This window comes from Notamacropus eugenii, chromosome 3 (genome assembly GCF_028372415.1).
Source record: "Notamacropus eugenii isolate mMacEug1 chromosome 3, mMacEug1.pri_v2, whole genome shotgun sequence".
Classification (NCBI taxonomy): domain Eukaryota; kingdom Metazoa; phylum Chordata; class Mammalia; order Diprotodontia; family Macropodidae; genus Notamacropus; species Notamacropus eugenii.
Window position 1 is genome coordinate 335,141,190 of NC_092874.1, and position 21,416 is coordinate 335,162,605.

The following is a 21,416-nucleotide window of genomic DNA, read 5'->3' on the forward strand; positions in this document are numbered from 1 at the left end:
TAACAATGAGAGCTATCCAGAAGTGGAAAAGGCTGTCTAGGAAGGTGGGGGATACTCTGCACTAGATAGAGGTCATCAAGAAAAGGCACATTGTTAAGAGGACCATTATTTGAGTAGGGACTGAATTATATGGCTTCTCAGGTCCCTTCTAAATCTGAAGTTCTGTGCTTCACCTCTAACACCTCAATTCTGATCTGGATAGCTGGAACCTAATTTCCCAGTCATTCTGTATCCCAACTTGTTATTCTATTTCCCATTCTGTATCCCAACTTGTTATTCTATTTCTACACACCTGTGAAAAAGATCCATTGGCTATGATTATTTACTGTTTGGAAGTACTGCTAAGCTCAAAATTCTCTCACCTGTGAGAGAAAGTATATATCTATTGTTTTAAAATTCAACTGACTATTCATCTTTAAAATGTACAAACTGAACAGGCAGAGAAACCTGGATGAGTGTGGGATCACTCTGGTTATTTTTCTCCCTAAGAGAAAAACTTTAGTAACAGATGGTCATAAGGAAATTTGTGGGAAATAGTAAATTCTCAAGAAGGGACCAGTGCATTAGTTAGCAGAGGCAGTAGTAGGAAATGAGAACATAGGAAGGAGCAGCACAGTAAAAGGGTAGGGCAGGGAGTTGAAAAAAGGAATAGGAGGATACTATATCAGAAACAGAGATCTGAAGAAAAACAAAACGCAACAGGAATGGGTCCAGAAAAAGAAACAAAAATGATTTAATGGATGAGGGTGGTGACGGCTGCTATATAAGGATGCTTTAGCCTGGGAAGAGAAAGGCTGGAAAGTAATATGATCTAGAGTTATAAAATCATGAAGGATCAACATGGACTTCACAATATTCTAATATTATAGAACTATTTCTATCACTTGATCCTTTGAAATATTAAAAGGGGGGACTTATGACAAGTAAAAAGAAAAAACTCCTTTCACCAAAGAGTAGGCTTATGGTGCTCATTAGCCAAGGTTTTCTTATTCAAGCATGGATTGGCCTAGATGGCATACATAAGACAGTGAATCTAATGAATAAATGTGTGTATTTTCACTGTTTCACTCATCTACTGTTCCCATTCCCCTGTCTCTCTCCCTCTCTTTTAGGTTTCCCTATTCCTTGAGGCACAACAATATTGAAATTAGCCAGTTAATAACCCTACAATGGCCTCTAAGCATTCAGTAAAAGGAAGAGTCAAATGATAAGTTAAACTTCACTGTTATCTTATTTTAAGAAATTGCCACAGCCATCCCAACCTTCAGCAACCACCACTCTGATCAGTTAGAAGTCACCAAAATCAAGGCAAGTCCCTCCACCAGCTAAAAGATTACAACTTGGCAAAGGTTTAAAAGATGGTTAGCATTTTTTAGCAATGAAATATTTTGTATGTAAGGTAAATACATTGGTATTCTTAGACATAATACCACAGCACTCTTAATAGACTGCAGTATAGTGTAAACATGACTTTTATACACACTGAGAAACCAAAAAAAAAATTAGTGACTGATTTTATTGTGCAATATCTCTGAGGTATGCCTGTATACTACAACAAAAAAATTCCTTAACCAACCAAGCAACAAGCATTTATTAAAGGCTTACTCAGTATGCATCAACCACTGTGCTGGGTGCTGGGGATACAAAGAAAAAACAGAAAATGCCCTCAAGGAGCTAACAATCTAATGAGGGAGAACATGAAGACATAAAATGAGTGCCCACAAAACAGAGTAGATGGGAGGAACCCAAGGTCTTCCCAGCATGGTGCACATTACATGTTGGGTGACACTTAGTAGACGATTTCTAATGATTATGAAGAATTGGACATACCCCTCTTCTGTCTCATTGATGATATCACAGATCTCCATATTCAATGTCCAATCCTCACTCTGGAGGGATCCATCTGTAGCCTTTTCTGTAAAAGGAGAAAGAAAAAGCTTTTAGATTTCCCCTGGAAGAAAGGTAGCATGGCAGGAAAAGTGAGGAGTTACAACAATTATGTAACTTAGATGGTACATTAATTTCTCAAATATTTTCTCATGTTTTCAAAGTAATATCTAAAGTGCACTTCACACTCTAAGGTGGGTTATTACAGGTAGGAAGGGATTGTTACTGTTCTATAAATTAAGTGACTCAAAGCTCTGAGACTCATTTAAAGTCACTCGTAAGTGACAGAGCCAGGACGAGACTTCAAAGTCTTCTGACTCCTTGACAATGCCCTTTCCAGTATACTACACAAACCCAGGCTTAACTGCCTACTTTTTTTTTTCACCTGGCTTGGTTCCAAATGATTTCTGGTAAAACTGGGAGACATATGCTTGTCAAAGGTATTTGCACCGTTTTGGAGGCTATCTGACAAAAAGACTAAATCAATGAAAGATTCCCTACAGAAGGTGAGATCCTCTAGATGTTTCTTGTTTCTTTAATGATGTTGTCACTGTACGAACAGCATGACGCCCCAAACACTGCTGAGCTTCCTAATTCAAAATCACTAGAGACACATTGGCTTGATGACCCACACAGGAAAAACCAAGTGACTGAAAAACTTCTATTGTCCATGCTATGAAATGCAGTTGGATGAAAAATCCATGGAGATGGTCCATAAGTACATAATGTGGGACAGCCACTGGATATGAGCAATGATCTAGGCTCACCAGCTGAACATGAGGAGAGAAGCAGGCTGAATTACCTTTGGGAAAATGAGCAGCACTTTTAATGACCCTAACCTTCTTCTTGTAATAAAACCCTAACTTTTAACAACAACATTCTTCTTGGGATGCTGTTTAGCTACAAGTCATGGATTTCCACAGTCTCTGAAGAATTAAAGTTAAAGGTCACTCAAAGAACAACATAGAGGGGCAGAATATTTGCATGTGAGATACATATTATATGGACACAGACATATCTATCTATCTATCTATATATGGCAAAAATGACAGGCCAGTCACACAACAAGAACAAAGGGTGGACAAACGGCTCCCATGATCCATTGGTATCCATGTAATATCAAGACATCTGTAGGAAGGCCATGAGCACTTTGGGTAGACGCCCTGTGAAGGGTTTATTGGAGACAACCCGGGGCAAAAATCAGACAGAAAAGAGAGGTATGACTACCAAGGTGCCCTGGATTTCCTCTTCCTTAAGTCTTTTACTTGACATGGCTCTCATTTCTTTTTCTAGCTGCTTCTTACAAGCCTTCTCTGCTTGATTATCATCCACATCCAACGCACTAGCTTTTGATGTACCCTTTTTCTCCTTCTACAACCCGTCTCTCTCAGGTCTCATCAATTCCCAGGGATTCAATCATTATTGTTAAGCCGATGACTTCCAGATCTATATCTCTAGTATCTTCCTGAGTTTTTACATCACTAACTGCCCACGGGCATATCTCACAGACAGCTCAAACACAAAGTATTTCAAAACAGAATGGATTATCTTTTTCCCTGCAGTCCTCTCCCTAACTTTCCAATTTCTGCCAAGAATGTCTATCTTAGTCCTTATTGACTTGCCGAGTTTTGTAGATTCTGCTTCTAGAACACTTCCCTGTCCATCCACCTCTCCTTCCTTCATATGGCACTCACTCCAGTCCAGGCTCACATTGCCTCTCATGAGGGCTACTGTAATGGCCTCCTAATTGGTTACTTTGTATCTAGTCTCTACACCAGCACTTCTTAAACTGTGTGTCACGACCCCATACAGGGTCACATAACTGAACGTAGGAGTCATAAAAAATTTGGCAACAGTAAAAGGTTTCTGAATGGGCAATGACCAAAATTTAATTCAAAATCAAACACATAATGAGTCTGAGGTGCTTCTGGCAATGCCTGCCCATGCTGCATCGTGTGACTTGATTGCAGCCTTGGTTCTGAACATAGTATTGATGATTATAAAAATCAAAATATTGATCAACTCTAAAAAACGTTAAAGATGTTCTATGTCCTGCAGTATAATATATTCTACCAAGATTTGAATTTCTTATGTAAAAATAAACAAGCACATCCATCTCATTACTATGCAAATTTGCTTTTGTCTTTAAAAAATGTTAAAATTATATGTATACCAAAGAATTGTTTTAAAATAAATTTCTTTATGATTTGTTATCAGTAAATGTTTGATTTGTACACCCATTTTATATACCTATATACCCAGGGTCACATAAAAATTTCTTGGGCAAAAAGGAGTTGTGAGTAGAAAAAGTTTAAGAAGCCCTGCTCTACACTGATGCCAAAGTGATATTCTTAAAGCATAGGTCTAACCATGTCACTTACATATGGCTTCAGAAACTCCAAGGGTTTTCTGTTCCTCCTAGGATAAAATACAAATCCTGGCATTCAAAGCCATTCACAAGCTGGCTCCAACCTACTATTTCCAGTAGTAGTTCTCTAGAAAGAGAACATATTGCTCTCTTTCATATACTCTAAAATCTGGCCATACTAACTTAGTACTGCTTCTTGTGCATAACACTCCCTGCCCCGTATCTTTGCACAGGGTGTCTGTTCTCCAGGCCTGGAATGTTCTCTCTCCTCGCTTCTGCAAGATCTGTAAGAATCCCTTGCTTTCTTCAAAGCTCAGCTTCTTCAGGAGGCCTATCCTAGTTCCCCAGCTGCTGGTGCTTTCCGACAGAAATTGCTTAGTATATATTTTGTACTTACTTAAGTATGTGCACATACTGCTTCTCACTACAGAATATAAACACCTTGAGGGAGAGGGAATGATTCACAGTTTTAAGATATCTCTAATGTATAGAACATGGCTTAGGACATAGTAAGAACTTAATTAAATATTTATTCACCGATTGATGGATGAGTTGCAATCTCCATCACTGAAGGGAGTATTTCTATAAATGAAATCATATTTCCATACAACTAATGAAGTATAAAAATCAAATCCACTCTTATAAGGACAAAGATTTATAACTAAGGAGGACAATCAAGAGAATATAATACAAGATTATGAACTACTAGGTCTTTAAGAAGACGGGAGATCCCAGCCCACCCTTCTTAAGATATTCCAAATGCTGAAAGGTAAAGAAAGAGGGGAAAATAGATCTCTCAGTAGCAGGCCAGGTATTTGCTATCCCAGAATTGAGAAAAGATAATCCAAGGAAGAAGAGTGAAAGGGAGAAGGGGAATAATCAACACTAGAACTAGAAGAGATCTTAAATTTGAAAAGGAGTACAAGGTGCAGAGGAATGGAGGAAGGTGGAATAATCAGCGTGATAGCTAAAGGAGCCTCTAAATCTAGTCCCAACTCTTCAAAAGATGAGGAAAGTGAGAGAGAGGTTAAAGCACTGAGTCCAAAGTCACACAGTTCACATCAGAGTTCAGGAGTGAAAGATAAGCAATTTGTGATTCCAAAGGACAGTACTCAAAGGTCTAGAAATTATACCATAAAGGGGGCAGCTGAGGGGATAAAGGAGTGTTGATCCTGGAGAAGAGATTAGCAAGGAGTAATATGAAAGCTATGTTCAAATATTTAAAAGGCTACCTATCATGTGGAAGAGAAAAGTGTACGTTAATGTTCTACAAGACAAAACTAGAAGAAATGAATGGGTAGAAATGGCAGGGATTCAGATTTCATTTAGCTTAATGGAAAAACTTTCTAACTATTAGTAGTAGATAATGAAATGAGCAAGCCTCTCTGGAAGCATTCTGCTAGAGGATGAGTGACCCTATGTCAGAGATATTGTAAAAAGGATTCCTGCATCCAACCATTCTGGAGAGCTATGCCCAAAGGGCTACAAATATGTGCATACCCTTTGACCCAGCATGCACACATATTGCTTCTAGGGCTGTATCCCAAAGAGATCATAAAAATGGGAAAAGGTCCCACATGTACAAAAATATTTATATCAGCTCTTTTTGTGGTGGCCAATAACTGGAAATTAAGGGAATGCCCATCAATTGGGGAATGGCTGAACAAGTTGTGCTATGTGAATGTAATGGAATACTATCATGCTATAAGAAATGATGAACAAAAAGACTTCAGAGAGGCCTGGAAAGACTTATATGAACTGATGCTGAGTGAAATGAGCAGAACCAGGAGAACACTGTACACGGTAACAGCCACAATGTATGTGAGGACTGTTTCTGACAGACTAAGCCCTTTACAGCAATGCAAGGACATAAAACATCTCCAAAGGACTCAAGGCAAAATGTCATTCACATCCAGAGAAAGAACTATGGAACTGGAATGCAGAAGGAAGCAGACTATTTTCTCTTATGTTATGTTTCTCTTGTTTTTTCTCATGGTTTCTCCCATTTGTTTTAATTCTTCTATGCAACATGACTAATGTGAAAATGTGTCTAATAATAATGTATGTGTAGAACCCATATAAGATTGCATGCCATCTTGGGGAGGGAGAGGAAAGGGAGGGGGAGAAAAATGTAAGACTTATAGAAGTGATTGTTGAAAACTGAAAACAAATAAATTAAATTTTTTTAAAAAAGGATTGCTGAAATATACTGAAATTTGCATGAGATGATCTCTGAGATCCCTTCCAATACTCTAAGATTCTCTGATTCTAGAACCTTGACATTAGATGACCTCTGAGATCCCTCCCAACACTCTAAGTTTCTCTGATTGTAAAACCCTGGGATCCACAGCTCTTGACTACATGCTAATTCTTTAGATGTCTTGACTACAGGGTTTAACTTTTTTTTTTGAATTTGTATCACCAACACCTAGCACAGTGCCTTAAATGTTAACAAGTACTTTATAAATGTTTGTTGAACCTAACTGAATTAAAGAATTTAAATGAAGTTATATTCATTCTTAGAAGGGGTCTGCCATGCATTCATTACTAGTATCAGTAACAAGGCTGTGGACAGATCTTTTGACCCCTGTGTAAACTGGATTCAATAAGGCAGAGTTGAATGAAGTCATCAGCCTCACTCTCTCTTCCTGAGTCATCCAAGTCCAGTGGTAAGACAAAAGTCAAGATGACTGGTGATGACCCAGGATGTGGTAGATGACCTAGGCATCTTCAATGTCTCCGTTCTTGGTGATTCACAACACTAGCTTCTGCCACATTCACGTCCCATTGAAACAAAATGTTCACACCCATCTATTCCACCAGGGGAGTCTCCACATGCTTGGGATAGACTCCTAACTTACCAACAGAGTTGAGACCTGTTAGTTACCCTCCAACTGATTTCATCCATCTGTGACCACCGCACATGGGCAGCTTCTTGGAGCCACAGGTGAGAGAGAGGGGGCAGGAGGATACCAAAGGTGGGTAAGTAGCCTTGAAATTCTTCTCAGCAAATCCTCACACGAGGTGCTAGTGCTCCGGACCAATAGTTATTAACTGTCCACCTCCTTAAGTGGGGAAAATTCTCTTCTTTATCTATATAGCTTCCAAATTAGGAAAAAGAAGTAGCGGCAGGTGGCAAGGTACATTTTGTACCTTCCTCTATACACCAAGGAGATGTAACACAGAATCTTATGGAGGTAAGAAAGAATATGACTATCTGTATGCCAAGAGGACCACAAGGGACATTATCTTAGGAGGGTTAATAGAGGAAATATTAAATCAATGAAGCCTCATTTTCAAGTTCAGTTAGCAGCAGAAGCCATTAACCTTATATTCATCCTTTCTTTTCCTCTAATGACACAGAGTTGAGAAGAATGGAAGTCACAACCACTACAGCATCTTTGGGGTCAGTATATCTGAGTCTCTATTTTCAGGGTTTAAAAATCATGTGCTTATTTAGATTTTAAAGAAAACTTTGTTTTTAACTATCGTATAAATTTGCTACAAATGTTACATAAGTGACACTGAAGACAGCTTGTTTTGCTGAAACATGAGTAAACTTAGATTGATAAAGTAAACAAGGTCAGTTGCTACTTTCCTTTGGACTTAGAAGAATTCCAGGTTAATGGGAAGAAACTGCAGTTGATTACTTTCAGAACTCATGTTGCTCACCTATGGCTACCCACTAGCTCATCATGGTCATGCCCCAGGCAGGGCAGAACAAAACTGAGATCCACCTATTCTATCACATAATCAAAAGTGAAAATAAATGCATATGCAATGACAGAACTGTAATTTTCCAAAGAGCCAAATGGCATTTATTGTACATCAGCTAGTCCTTGATAAAGATAAAAACTAAGAGATCTTCCCTGAAAAATTCTTTTCTCTGTTCTCTTGGATGATATATATCAACTAAACAGTGCGAAGCTAAATGGTGAAGGGATTTCAAACCTTCAAAGAACATACAAAATCAACACAAAGTAGGAGCTAAAATAGTGTATGTTTAGTCTCAAAAAGAATGCTAAAGACTATCTAATTCAGTTCTTTCACTTGAGGATAAGGAAATTGAGGCCCAGAAAGGTTAAATGCCTTAGGATTCAGGATTGCTTCTGTGAATGTCCAGAAAAAGGAAATCAGCACCAGACTGGGGAAGAAGAAAAAGTGCTCATTAGGACACTGGAAAACTGAAAATGAAGGCTCTCAGATGATATGCAAAGTACACCTGAGATTTTGATGTACTACATATGAAGTTCAATTTCCATTAGTCAAGAGAAGGAAGAGTTTATTCTCACAAATCATCACAGACAGTTCACATAATGGACCAAAAAAATAGCTTTTTAGTGAGAAAGACTGGGATTAAGTCCTTCCTCTAATTCTTACTGGTCATGTGACCCTGGGAAGGTCACTTATCACTTCCATGTAACTCTATTAAGACTACATATTGCAGAACAGCTGCTGACAAGCATTAGTAGATGGATTTCCTCAACAGGAGATAATAGGGAGCCACTGGAATTTGAGTGTGATGGGGAACATGGTCAGGTCTGAATTTCAGGAAAATCACTTTGTCAACTGTGTGGAAGATGGATTAGAGCAGGGAATGATTTAAGGCAAGAACATCAAAGAAAAGGCTATTACAACAGCCCAGGAGAGAGATGACTGATGAGAGCCAAGATGGTAGGTGTAAGTAGAGAAGAAGATGACATATAATGGAGATGCTAAAAAGTAAGAAACAGCAAGACCTGACAACAGACAGAATAAGGTGGGGTCAATGTGAGTGAGGCATTAATGTCACATCAAGGCTGCAAGGTTTGGTAAGAGGATGGTAGTGCCTCTGACAGGGCACTTAATAAATCCTTCCTAACTTCCCCCCACCCTAACATCTTTCTAGTATCTTATAACCTCCCATATCCACTGTGATTCAGTGACACTGGCCTTCGTACTGTTCAAGGAACTCCTTCTCAAGACTCAGTGTTTTCCCTGGTTGTCCTCCATGGCTGGCATTCTCTCCCTTCTCACCTCTGCCTTCTGGCTTCTCTGGCTTCCTTAAAGTCTCAGCTAAAATCCTTCATCTAAGAGAAGTATTTCCCAATCTCCCTTAATTCTAGTGCCTGGTCTGTGTATACATCTAGTTTGTACATAGCTGTTTTCATGGTGCCTTGAACATGAACTCCTTGAACGTAACAACTTTCCTTTTTGCTTTCCTTTGTCGTCAGCACCCAGCACAGTGCTTAGGAAATACTGGGCACTTAATAAATGTTTATTGACTGCTTGACTAATAGGAATAGGAAAGATGGGAAGAAGGAAGGGTTGGGGGGAGGCAAGGAGAATAATGAGTTCAGTTTTGGACATGTTGAGTTCGAGATGCCTACAAACAAATAGTTCAAAACATCTAAGAGACAGTGATGCAGTGTCAGGGCACCACTATACATGAGATTCTAAGTTATAACTGTCAAAAAATTATCCAAAATGAGCCAATAAGCCTAAACTTAAAAGAGATGTCCTGGACCTATTTTTCAAGGAAGTTTAGAAGGAGATGGGGATCTGCAACTGTGTTAAATTTGTTATATGCTTTTTAAAAAAGCAAGCTGATACACCTCCAGAGAAAGAACTGACAGAATCTGAATGCAGATCAGAGAGTACTGATTTTCTTTTTACCTTTACTTTTCTTGGAATTTTTTTTGTCTGTGATTTCTTTCACAACATAATATGGAAATGTTTTGCATGACTGCACATACATAACCTTTATCAAATTGCCTTCCTTATCAATGAGGGGGGATGGGAGGGAGGGGCGGAGAGAATTTAGAACTTAAAATTGTAAAAAACAGTCTAAAAATTGTTTTTACATGTAATTGGAAAAAAATAAAAGAAAAAGCCATGGGGGGAGGGAGGGAGCAAGCTAAAGGTGGCATTTACAATTCCATAGTCTCTTTTTCTGTTCTTTGCTTTTGAAGATATTTGAATCTGCGGGTGACTGTCGAATCCAAATCCAGTGTTGTTCTCACCAAGTCATGCTAGTTCTAGCTTTACTACCAACTTGCTGCAAGACAAATTGGCCAAGTTATTTACGCTGTCTAGGGCTCTGCAGTATAGTGCATAAGAAGAGGAGTGGATTTGTACTTTAAGGACTGAGGCTCAAATCCCAGCTCTGCCACTCAGTATCTGTGAGATCTTAGTTTCTTCAAGGATAAAAATGAACGTGGAAGGGAGGAGGGGCGTGAGAGGAGATGACCTACCTCTGAGGTACCTTCCAGCTTTAAATCTATGATCCAATGAATTCTAAAGTCCCTTTCAACTCAGAAATTCTGTCTTTTTCTAATCACAAGTCACAGTGGATCCAGGGGCTTCCTCCCACACCCACTTCAGTTGGAAATGGTCTGTGGACATGTAGGAATTCCTGGGAAAGGTCACCTGGAAGCAGCCCCACAGAGTTTAGTATTGCTCTCAACCAAGGCTTTGGATAAGTAAAAACTAGCTTCTCACAAAAAAGATTGGGACACCTATCTAATCCAACCTTCTTATTTTATAAATGAGTGTGTTCCTCAGTAACAAATATGCAAATAAGTTCTGCTGAATGGGATCAAATCATATTACTGAGTGGATCAACTTTTTTGTCTTCTTTTTAATCCGACTTTCTTCAGATGCAGAGAAATAGGCAGAATTGCCAACCCCTTCCCATGAATTGAGAGCTCAGCTCTAAAGGGCAGCTCTGTGTGAGACAATTCCACACCCAAGCCTAATTAGGGCACCACATCCTCCTGATGTCCAAACAAAGGAGTACTTCAGGACTGCTGAACAACAGAGAAAATAGGAGCTTGTTAGTCATAGAATCCTAGGGTTGCTGATCCAACTTCTTTTCTAACAGGAATTCCCTTGAGGGGGATCCACAATTTTAAATGCATTTTGGGGACTGTTCTAGAAATCAGATCTACTCCATTCAATGTGTTTAATGAAATATTTTATATGTGTATGTGTGTGAGAGAAATCAACAGCCTAAGAAAGGAGAGAGTGATTTTAGGATGTACTCAAGATTCACAAGTGAGGTTAGCTTTTAGTATGAACTAATTATAAAACTAACTGATGGTACAAACTGCAATCCCAGGTGGTTGTACTAAGAACTGAAACTGAAACTGGAGCATAGTAAGTCTACACTGAGAATAAAGGGCCATTTGGGTACTCTGTGTTGGTATATATTACCACATTTAAAAAGAGTGAATACACTTAATGACCATTTGAAGACTCCGGATGTGAGCAGTCTGTGCTACTGAACACCTGCAATATTTCCCTTCTTCACAAAGAGGTTATTTTCTTGCCAACTCCCTCTTCCCCAAAGCTCTTTTTAGGGCTCTCTATTCACCTTGCTTACTTGTTGAATATGTGCCACCACTATTCAAGAACACCATATTGCCTTGCTCTTCCTGAAAGCATTCCATTATTACTTTCAGGGAGATAAAGTAAACTGGCAAATCCCCTTTGGTATTTTGGAGTTAGAAACAACCTTTCCTGTGGCTCCATTGGATTAAATAGCAAGAGACCATAGGAAACTCTAATACCAGTGTCCCTCAGGAAATCCAAGGGTATGACTGCTTCTACTTTGGCTTGCTAGATTCAAAAAGCATCGTCTCTCAATAAGGTCCTACAGCAGACATCACAAAAGATGCATAACCACTAGGCTGGCAGGGTGAGATAGGAGGGAGCCTCATTCTGTAGGTGCTGGTGGTGCTAGTACTAAGAACACTATAGATCTGTCACCTCCCAAAATGATATCATGGGAGAATAATCACCAGTATGTAGGGGAGGCTGAAAGGAAAAAAAAAGTCCTCAGTTTCACAGTACTGTTCTTAAACTTTGGATAATATGTTTTAAAAAAAAGTTCTCTGTAGCTCATGCTCATTAAAATTAATGCACTTTGTCCTACGACTACTACTACAGACAGCTGTGCCCCAGAACTGGGTCCAAAGAAAAGTTCACCTTGCCATTTGCAATATTTAAAAGCAGGACACTGGAGCAAGACTAGAATATTTAGCAGTTTCTCTTTCCTTAGGGGCTCAAATGATTGGAGTTTTAGAAGTAAAAGTAGCATCTCTGCACTGGGAGTAACATTGGGAAGTTCCAGATCTCACCCAAAGTACTGATTCCCGAACTTTAGCATTCATTCTTGCATCAGAAACAGCAAAATACAGGGCGAGGTCAAACATAAGGAATATTTTTTGAAGGTAGGCAAAAATATTCTATATTTAGAAAAGATTTTAATACAAATATGCCACTCAATTTGAAATATGTATGTATGTGTGTATGTGTATGCAAACACACATACACACATATTTATAATGACCAAACCATCTAGTCAAATGTGGATTATCCACAGTACTCTGTCTCTTCCCTTCCAGTTGACTTCCAGGCTTATGACTGTTGGGCAAAACCAGAAATGGGTCAGGACCTTGAAGAAGGGGGATGTATGAACACATATGGGTAAAATTATGTATGATTCCATTCTGAATCATCTATGACACTACCACCTTCTAGCAACAGGAATATTCAAGAATTGACTACACATTGGAAAGCATACCAAAAGCAAAAACAGACAATAGAGGGAACATCGCAAAGATCTCTGTGTTTGCATTTAAACATAAAGGAACCAACACAGCTGTATAATAAATGAATGAGAAAGCATTTAATAAGCCCTTAGAAATGGGCCAAGCACAGTACTAAATACTGGGGATACAAATACAAAAGCCAGATTATCTGACGACCTTACATTCTAATAGGGGAGACGACACACGTATGGGGTGTGATAGCCAGGAAAGGATGTTTTGGTTTGAGAAGTCATAGGAATGGTGAATTAAGTTATAGGACAGATGTCTGACCTACACTTTCCAGAAGCAATGATAATACTGATTTAATTCCTGTTCCCAGAGCAAGAGGTGGAAAGCTGGGGAGGACGGTGAGGGGTGCAAAGGGATAAAGTGCAAGATAGATGTAGTGGGCTCTTGCTGACCAGGACAGTATGACCTACTGGGAGAGTTCCAGCAGCAGCATCAGTATACCTTAGAAGATGATTGCAGCTTTATTGGAATAATATTCAGAGTTGAATTGTACTGGTAAACACAGATACTGACATCAATGGACCTGTGCAATGCATAATTTATTAACAATGTGACTTTAAAGGGAGTCTATTTTAAATAGGTCACCTTGCAAAATTCTTTTCAAAGGCTGCCAAGTGAAACATGCAAATAAGATGGAATACATTGAGGGAACAGGAACCTTCCAATTCCCTCAAAGTTTACTTGAAGAGTAAAAAAAATAACCTGTAACTTGCAAACATTTAAAAATACTGCAAGATGACTTTTCAACCTTGGACTGAATGGAGACAAAGAGGGGGCAGACAGTTCTGATGTTCTCATGTATGCAAAACAGTCAAAATAATCATTTGAAAAATAGTACCATCACATTTTCTTACAGTGAAGACTACGGAGAACTGCATTTAGGCACACCGAAGTGTGACTAAGCCAGTGAAACATGTCTATCAGAGAGGCTGCACCTGTTGTACTCAGGGTGCAGGACTGAGACAGGATTCCCAGTTCTGAGGCCCCGGCCTCCCACTCACTATATAAATACCATGGGCAGTTGTTTTCAAAGATGTCAGTTGTTGAAATTGGCTAGCATGTTATGCATGACATTTTCAACTACAGGCTGACTTGAAGACCTTGTTAAAAATAGATTAGTGCCAACAATTGTTGGTTCTATTGAGGCGAATCACAGGAAAAACTCTCAAATTCTACGTTAAAAAACTCAATTGTGATGGTAAAAAATTAAGTCAGAGAAAAACATTTGTACCTCTAATTCTTTATTTTAAAAACAAGTTTTATTGATATTTTCTGTTCCTTACATCATCACAGTACCTCATGTGGGTCTTCCCTGTCCCTTCCCAGAGGGCCATATGAAAACCAGTATCTTTTTAGTGGAAATATTCTTCCTTATTTAAAACCTCTAACCAAACGCTTGAGCTTGGGGGAGAAGGAAAAGCAAGCAAAATCAATTTCCTATTGTGGAAGCATACCTTCTTTATTTTAGTTCAACTGAAAACATCAAGAAATAATATTTTCGGGGGCGGAGCCAAGATGGCGCAGTAGAATGATGCACATACACATAGCTCCAAACCCACAACCCATCTACAAAAAAGTAACTCACAGCGAATTCTGCACCCAGAGGCCACAGAACATTGGAGTGAGGGAGATTTCTGTTCCAGAGAGACCTGCAAACCTCTCACAAAAGGTCCTTCGCGCCGCGGACTGGGCATCGGGACTGGGAGCTGAGTACAGCCCTGCCGCGGCCGCAGCACAGAGAGGAAAAGATGCGAGCGGGCTTCAGGGACGGAATCTCCAGCGGCCACGCGGGTCCCTCCACCCACAGGTGACAGGGGTCGGTGAGAGGGTCTCTTTGGCGGGTCGGGAGGGGAGTGGGGTGCCTCCATAGCTCGGGCCCCCTCGGGAGGCAACAGCGGAGGCGGGAGCAGACCAGGGCTCCCCAAGCAGGCAGGACCCCGGATCCATTGTTGAAAGTCTCTGCATAAACCCCCTGAGGGAACTGAGCCCGTGAGGTGGCCCTGCCCTGACCTGAGCACCTGAACTTAATCTCACACTGAACAGCAGCCCTGCCCCTGCCCAAAGCCCTGAGGCTGGGAAGCAGCATTTGAATCTCAGACCCCAAGTGCTCGCTGGGTGGATCTGGAGGAGAGGTGGGGGTGGAGAGGACACTCAGAAGTCAAGTCACTGGCTAGGAAAATGCCCAGAAAAGGGAAAAAAAAATAAGACTATAGAAGATTACTTTCTTGGTGAACAGGCATTTCCTCCCTTCCTTTCTGAAGAGGAAGAACAATGCTTACCATCAGGGAAAAACGCAGAAGTCAAGGCTTCTGTATCCCAGCCCACTCAATGGGCTCAGGCCATAGAAGAGCTCATAGAAAATCAAGTTAGAGAGGTGGAAGAAAAGCTGGGAAGAGAAATGAGAGACATGCAGTCAAAGCATGAACAGCTGATCAGCTCCCTGCTAAAGGAGACCCAAAAAAATGCTGAAGAAAATAACACCTTGAAAAATAGGCTAACTCAATTGGCAAAAGAGGTTCAAGAAGCCAATGAGGAGAAGAATGCTTTCAAAAGCAGAATTAACCAAATGGAAAATGATATTCAAAAGCTCACTGAAGAAAATAATTCTTTCAAAATTATAATGGAACAGATGGAGGCTAATGACTTTATGAGAAACCAAGAAATCACAAAACAAAACCAAAAGAATGAAAAAATAAAAGATAATGTGCACTATCTCATTGGAAAAACAACTGACCTGGAGAATAGATCCAGGAGAGACAATTTAAAAATTATGGGCCTACCTGAAAGCCAGGATCAAAAAAAGAGCTTAGACATCATCTTTCATGAAATGATCAAGGAAAACTGCCCTGAGATTCTAGAACCAGAGGGCAAAATAAGTATTCAAGGAATCCACAGATCACTGCCTGAAAGAGATCCAAAAAGAGAAACTCCTAGGAACATTGTGGCCAAATTACAGAGTTCCCAGATCAAGGAGAAAATATTACAAGCAGCTAGAAAGAAACAATTCAAGTATTGTGGAAATACAATCAGGATAACACAAGATCTAGCAGCTTCCACATTAAGGGATCGAAGGGCGTGGAATAGGATATTCCAGAAGTCAAAGGAACTAGGACTAAAACCAAGAATCACCTACCCAGCAAAACTGAATATAATAGTTCAGGGGAAAAATTGGTCTTTCAATGAAATAGAGGACTTTCAAGCATTCTTGATGAAAAGACCAGAGCTGAAAAGAAAATTTGACTTTCAAACACAAGAATGAAGAGAAGCATGAAAAAGTAAATAGCAAAGAGAAGTCATAAGGGACTTTACAAAAGTTGAACTGTTTACATTCCTACATGGAAAGACAATATTTGTAACTCTTGAAACTATTCAGCATCTGGGTACAGGGTGGGATAACACACACACACACATGCACACGCACACGCACACACACATAGAGACAGAGTGCACAGAGTGAACTGAAGAGGAGGGGATCATATCTTAAAAAAAAAAATGAAATCAAGCAGTGAGAGAGAAATATATTGGGAGGAGAAAGGGAGAAATGGAATGGGGCAAATTATCTCTCATAAAAGAGGCAAGCAAAAGACTTTTTAGTAAAGGGAAAAAGAGGGGAGGTGGGAGGAAAAACATGAAGTTTACTCTCATCACATTCCACTAAAGGAAGGAATAAAATGCACAGTCATCTTGGTATGAAAACCTATCTTACAATACAGGAAAGTGGGGGATAAGGGGATAAGCAGGGTGGGGGGGATGATGGAAGGGAGGGCATGAGGAGGAGGGAGCAATTTGAGGTCAACACTCATGGGGAGGGTCAGGATCAAAAGAGAGAACAGAAGTAATGGGGGACAGGATAGGATGGAGGGAAATATAATTAGTTCTTACACAACACTACTATTATGGAAGTCATTTGCAAAACTACACAGATCTGGCCTATATTGAATTGCTTGCCTTCCAAAGGGAAGGGGTGGGGAGGGAGGGAGGACAGATTGGCAGACAGGGGCAATTAGAATGCTCGGTGTTTTGGGGTGGGGGGAGGGGACAAAAGGGGAGAAAATGTGGAACCCAAAATTTTGTGAAAATGAATGTTAAAAGTTAAATAAATTAATAAAAAATAAAAAAAAGAAATAATATTTTCTTAGAAATAAATATCTATCAGAAATAATTTTTCTCTATCTGAAAATTCTTCCCAGATTTTTCCAAAGCTTTAGGAAGATGTGCTAAAAGTCCTGGAAGAAGGATTGAAGGTGAAAACAAATTTAACTCAACTCTAGTTTCTAACCTGGCCTTCCAGATCCTCTAAAGCCACTAGCCTTTGACTCACCCAAAGGGAGTGCCCTGAATTACTGGTCAGAGGGAGGGTGTCACTCTAAATAGGGCAAACAAATTCTTGAGGGGAATGATAAAGGAAGGAACTGAGTTGTGACTATTATTCTGGAACATTAATCCAAACCTGTATTTGAACTAATATTACAACCTTTTCCTTGTTCAGGATTCCTATGTTACCTCAAATTGTCTTGAGGGAGAAAGACAGGTCTAAGGCATGGAGGTCTCATGCCAGTTTGGACATTTAAGCTGGAAACATCTGAATATAGAATATTATTAATTAATAGAAATTGTTTCTGGCAGATCTGGGCCCCAAGCTCAGATTATGGTATTAATATATTTCTGACAGCTCTACAATCTAGCTTCCCCCTATTCTAACTATGACAAAATCTCATTTTGTTTTAAAGGCTTGTACTAGGTTTGTTATTAGCATTCCTTATGTAAAAATCTAAATATAATCCTCTAGTAAGGAAATAAGCCTCCCACTTTCCTCTGTCCACTTGAAAAGGATGTACTGCTTAGTTCTATGATGAAGTGTATAATAAAAGAGGGTCCGCAAATACTGATTGCATTCAACTAACTCTGGTGAGCAGCTAGCTACTAAATGGCTTCCATTGTGGGAGCTTTTGGAAGGACTTCCCAGGCCCCCAGCATGGCAAGATGCTCTTTACCTCTCCATCTCACAATTTCTCCCAATGCAGAATCATTTTTTTCATCCTTTCTGCTTGGTGTTCTTCACAAATAAGAACAATTTCAAGCAGGAAATGGTTTGATACTGCTATCGAGGAAGAAAAATAGAGTCACACACTCGAGAATCTTACTAAATTAATTTCTTTGTTTTTGTGCTTTAACTATCACTATTTGGGGCAGGGGAGGGGAGATGGTAAATGTTTCCAATCTGTAATTTATCAGATGTGCGTATTTCCTGTGAGTGAATCTCTCTCTTTTGATGAGTATCTGCAGCTGTATTGCAATTTACAGTCTCAGTGTTGCTTGGGGCACTGACAGGTTAGGTAACTTGCCAGAGTCTCAGCTTGGATGTGTCAGAAAAGGGATCTGAATACAGGTCTTCCTAACTCAAGACAAGCTCTCTTTTCACTACACTGAACTGCTGCCTATTTTTAATGTGCTCACTAAAAACAACTGCTTTGAATTTTTCTTTTATAACAGTTATCTCAGGATAGCACAGCTGCAAGTAAGTGACTTTCTTATAAAAACGAATATTCACAGATACATCAAGAAGGTGCTTTTTATGGAACTGTACAGCATAGAATACAGTATCTACTACCTACTAAAAATTTTTTTTTCTGAATATCAAAATAGAAACTATAAGGTCTAATTACTATCATTCCACTGAAATGACAGTTTCTTAAAAGATATGAAATCTTTCATTCACCTTATTCATGACAGTATTTTTATACCAACAGGAGGGATTTTTTTCCCCAGAGGTTGTTTGTAAATTGTCCCATAAGAGATCCTTCCAAAATATTATCAGAAGCAGCAACCTCACTGGAATCAATTGTGAAATACTGACACTGTCCTCTCTTTCAAAAAGTCACCTAGTTATTTGCCTCTAAATTATGCTGCCTATGTGCTTTTAGAATACATTTTTTTTCTGAAAAGATGGAGAATTACTACCATTACAAACTATGCTGTACTATCCTAACAAGAAGAGCCTACATCTGGGCTCTGCTGGGTTCTCAATATAAAAGCACTAATATTTTGAAAATCTTGAAAATAAATGGGAATGTGGATCAGATTTGGAGTTAGTGGGAGGCCCTGGGAAACTACACTCTTTTGCCAGTTTATAGTTGTTGAGTTCCCTGCATGAGATCTTTCTTCCAGGCGCGAATGAATGAGGTGGGAGCAAGGATGGTACATACACTGTTTATTCTCAGCTAGCTCAGAGTATATATAGGCATTCTACTTCCATGCATGCAAGAAGCTCGTATATACCATGTGCTGAGCTTACATGCTTGGCTGTTGCTGCTCTCGCTCAACATAATTGTGAAGGTCGGTTATTGCATAAGGGTGGTCCATCACTTAAGTCATGCAAGGACATGACGTCACAGGAGATTTCTCCTGAGGACACCATGACCCTGATAACCTGAGAGTTCCAAACCCCTTACATATAATATGCCTAATTCAAGTCACTAAGAATTTTATCAAAAAATTGTATTTCAATTTTGCCTACAGGATAAAAAAAAATTCTTGGGCTCCATCTTCAAGGCAATTTGTAACATGACCCCACCTACTTTATTTATCAGCCTCTTTCCCCATCTCCTCGTTCATCTATCTTTGCTCTAGCCCCAATCCCTCATTCTTTACTTAATTCCTATCTATTCTTCAAAGCCTAGATAAAATGCCACTTCATAAAGCTTTCTGATTCCCTTTGGCTTAATGTGATGTTTCTTCATACTCCCATAGTACTTTGCTACCTCTGTTATAGAACTTTAACATTCTACTTTACATTATGGTTACCTATCATTATGTCATCTTTCTTACTAGATTCTCTCTCCATGAAAGCAAGGACTTTACTCAGCTTCACTGAGGCATATATATCTCTATCTCTACAGACAGCATGAATATAAAAGATATCGCTTGCCCACAATGTCCCAAAAAAGGAGTAGCAGTGAAATAGCCCAAACAAGGAAAACAATATGCAGAGTGACTAAACATTATGTAAAAGTAATGAAAAATCTTGCCCCTAGAAATGAGATGAAGAAATGCCCCTTTCCGCTGTCGAAGCTAGGGATTGTGGGGGTGGAATGTTACGTATGCTGTCAGACCACACCAACTGATAAGTTGGTTTTGCCTAGCTGGGCTTTTTTTGGTTGTTGTTATTGTAAGGGAAGACTAAACAACTCAGAACAGGTGGAAGGATAAATTCATTAATGACTGTGATATAAAATCAGAAAGCAGCAATAAAACTTTTTAAAAAGTGGAAGTAACATATTTGTAGCCAGAATCCAAATCTCCTGACTAGTAGTGCAAGTTATATTTTGATACCCACAATGAGACTTGCTCCCTTTTAAAGATCTCAAGTTTATTCAGTCCAAAGTTGAAGACAAAGATCAATTTTTCTAATTAGCATTATAATCCTCATCACACAGTTCTACATAGTCACACAAATCACATTATTACAATCTAAGTGTTTAGATAGGAGTGTTCTATTATTATGAACGCACAGCAGTAAATGTTCAATGTCTCAGTGCACTATGACTTAACGTCTATCAGCGCTTGATGGATAATTCATTACGTGAATAGAACATGAATGCTACAAATTTTAAAAAGTCACTTGAGGCTCCACTCCAACACTACAAACCCTGAGTAAAAAGCTAATTCTAAGAGTTCTGTATAGCAGAACTTATAAAGTACCATGAAACCACTAAAAAACAACAACCACCCAGGCTAACACAAAAGTCCACAACTGGAGCACTCACTGTGCCAGGGGAGTAGTGTTGATACCTACTTCCAAATGTAGTAGGTCAGGCCTGACTTGGGCAAGTCTCCTAGCAGATTAGACATTCACAGAAGGCTAATCTAAGGAGGTATTCTTAGCCAGACCCACAGAAGGATACTGAGAGCAGGGAAAGGATACTTAGCAAGGATCCAGGATGTTGTGAGGTTTCCCTGTGCTGATGCTGGTCACACTGATCTGCCAGTTAGAAGCCTGAGGGAGAAGTCTGGCATGGCTTTATTTGGGATTCAGGAAACCAGGGAGGTACTACAACAGGCCAAAACTTTACTCTCCTAAGGGCAATTTCAGTACTCTTTTTTTTTTTTTTTACATCAGGCAAAATATATTTCCATATTAGACATGTTGCACATGCAAAAAAAAAAAGCAAGAAAAATAAAGAAAGTGAAAAAAGCATGTGTCAATCTGCACTCGGAGTTCATCAGTTCTCTTTCTGGAGGTAGATAAGTGTTTTTCATCATAGATCCTTTGGAATAATCTTGGATCACTGCCTCAGTCTGACTAGCTAAGTCTCTGACAGTTGATCCTTATTACAAGAATGCTGCTACTGTGTACAATGTTTTCTTGGCTTTGCTCAATTCACCTTGTAGCAGTTCATTTAAGTCTTCCCAGGTTTTTCTGAAACCATCCTGCTCACCAGGGCCTTAAATATTGTTCCCACTCTAATAGTGGAAACACTGGGTCAAAGAGTATGTACATTTATTGGGTTTTCAATTTTTTAATATTCTTCTTTATTTTTTATATCATTTTTAGATCT

The 21,416-nt window shown here is 39.3% G+C and overlaps 1 protein-coding gene across 4 annotated transcripts in view; it reads right to left on the reverse strand.

The window, feature by feature from the left end:
* The window catches only part of TOM1L2 (target of myb1 like 2 membrane trafficking protein), a 152,868-nt gene that overhangs the window by 102,346 nt on the left and 29,106 nt on the right, over window positions 1-21,416 (reverse strand). For all 4 annotated transcript variants that reach the window (XM_072650172.1, XM_072650171.1, XM_072650175.1 and 1 more), the window contains exon 2: window positions 1,831-1,915. In XM_072650172.1, coding sequence (XP_072506273.1) covers window positions 1,831-1,915 — 85 coding nt within the window. The remainder of the gene's footprint in view (window positions 1-1,830; window positions 1,916-21,416) is intronic.